This window comes from Hydra viridissima, unplaced genomic scaffold (assembly GCF_058129835.1).
Source record: "Hydra viridissima isolate aposymbiotic clone 2 unplaced genomic scaffold, HvirCarnegie_v1 scaffold_1, whole genome shotgun sequence".
NCBI classification, from domain to species: Eukaryota; Metazoa; Cnidaria; class Hydrozoa; order Anthoathecata; family Hydridae; genus Hydra; species Hydra viridissima.
In genome coordinates, this window is record NW_028324300.1 from 9,004,263 (window position 1) to 9,006,281 (window position 2,019).

The 2,019-nt window shown below is 35.2% G+C and overlaps 1 protein-coding gene across 1 annotated transcript; it reads left to right on the forward strand.

The window, feature by feature from the left end:
* Nucleotides 1-432: 432 nt before the first annotated feature.
* On the forward strand, nt 433-1,464 carry LOC145189998 (uncharacterized). Its single transcript, XM_090094445.1, has one exon. The coding sequence runs from the start codon at nt 433-435 to the stop codon at nt 1,462-1,464; it is 1,032 nt and encodes a 343-aa protein (XP_089950571.1).
* Nucleotides 1,465-2,019: the final 555 nt, after the last annotated feature.

Consider the following 2,019-nt stretch of genomic DNA (forward strand, 5'->3'; position numbering starts at 1 on the left):
AGCACCGATTATAGATGAATATTCTATGTTTGGATCAGGATTGTCGAAGAACAAAGCAATTAGAATACAAGACCTGGTAAAACTTTCAAAAGCAAAGTTCCATGATCCAAAGGATCTAAAAAAGGGAAATGGGCTTTTGATTGCATGAGTTAAATTTTTTTTCTTTGATGTATAAAAATGGCAAATTCCGATGTTTTAAATTTTACAGAAGAGATTATTGTTGATGAAGAAATTGAGAGATTTGAGTTTCATGAATACGAACCAGTGAATAAGAATCTAAACGTTGATGGAGAAATAAGAATCAATATTGAGCAGCAAGATTTGTTCACGCTTCCATCTGAGGCTTACCTTTTGGTTGAAGGAAGACTTTTAAAAGCGGATGGAACTTCCTACGCAGATACAGACGTCGTTACTCCTGCTAACAACGGCATCATGCATATGTTCAGTCAGATTTCTTATCAGTTGTCGAATCAAGAGGTAGAAACCATTTACGAACCTGGACAAGCTACCACCATGATTGGTTACCTAAAATATCCAGTAGATTTCCAAATTTCAGAGGGTATGAACCAGCTGTGGCAAAGAGACACAACAGCTTTAGCAGATCTTGTTAACAACACTGAATTTAAGAATAGACAAAATTACATCATTGCACAGCCTGAAGAAAAAGGAACGTTTTCGTTCTGCATTCCTTTAAAGCACATTTTTGGATTTTGCGACGATTACGATAAAGTTCTCTATGGATTTAAGCATACACTTGCTCTTGTGAGAAAGAGCGATAGTGATGCTATTTTTAGAACAGCTGCAACAGCTGCAGGAAAAGTGGATTTGACTAAATTTTCTTTGTTTATGCCTCATGTCACACCCTCTGTTGTAACTAGTAACAATCTTTACAAAATCATTGAATCAAAAGTAGATGTTCCATTTTCGTTCAGATCTAGACAATGCGATACCATCGCTGTTCCTGTATCAAACAACTTTAGTTGGAGGCTAAGCGCAAGATCTGCTAGTGAAAGACCTAGGTATGTCATTGTTGGATTCCAAACCAATAAATATGGAAGTCAAGAATTAAATCCTTCAGTCTTTGATCACTGCGATTTGAAAAACATGTATGTCACCTTAAACAGTGAAAGGTATCCTGCTGTTGATTACAATTTAGACTTTAATAACAACAAATACTCAAGAGCTTATAGAGACGCATCTAAATTTGACAATAGACTTTATGGAGTTAGCGAAATTATAGCTCAACCCAATTTGACTGCCTTAAATTATAGATACATTTCTCCTATTTTTGTATTTGATGTAAGCAAGCAGGCTGAGAGGTTGAAAACTTCAGTGATAGATGTACAAATAAAAGCTACATTCAATGCAAACGTTCCTGCAAACACTCAAGCCTTTGCCGTCCTCATTTCCGATAAATTGCTTAGGCTTAAATCAGATGGAAGCAGAATGAATATTGTTTATTAGGTGTTCTTCAAAATAATATTTTTTAAATAAAAAAATGAGATATACGAAAAAGGATTTGAAAAAATTACTGAAAGAAAACGGAATTTCTAAAACGTCAAACAATAAAATGTCGCTCATGATGCTTGCGGTTGAGAACAACTTGATTGATAAAAACGAATGGATTAAAGACGTGAAGGAAGAGCGACCAGTGGGTAGACCGAGAAAAGGTTAAATCTGTTAAAAGAAGAATAAAATGATACAGTTTTTACCGTTTTTTCTAGAATGCAGTATAAAAGAGATTGACGCAAATAAAAAAAGACATCTTGAGCTTCTTGCTTTTGGAAAAACAGGTGTGTTTCGCGAATCTGTTTACGTCACTGAAAACGGAGATTTTAATATTCCAAAAGAGTACAGTGAGGAAGAGAGAGATAAACTTTACAGACTTGTATGGAGTGGTGAGACAGAATATTCACGAATGGAAAAGAAAATCAAAGAGCATCTCAGTACTTGGAAAAGCTTGTCTAAAGAAGAAAGGCTAAGAATGATTGACAAGTATGCGCTTGGTTTGGATTGCGA

What these genes read in the sequence shown, in the direction of transcription:
- LOC145189998 (XM_090094445.1), top strand. Translation starts at nt 433, where the DNA reads ATGCATATGTTCAGTCAGATTTCTTATCAGTTGTCGAATCAAGAGGTA.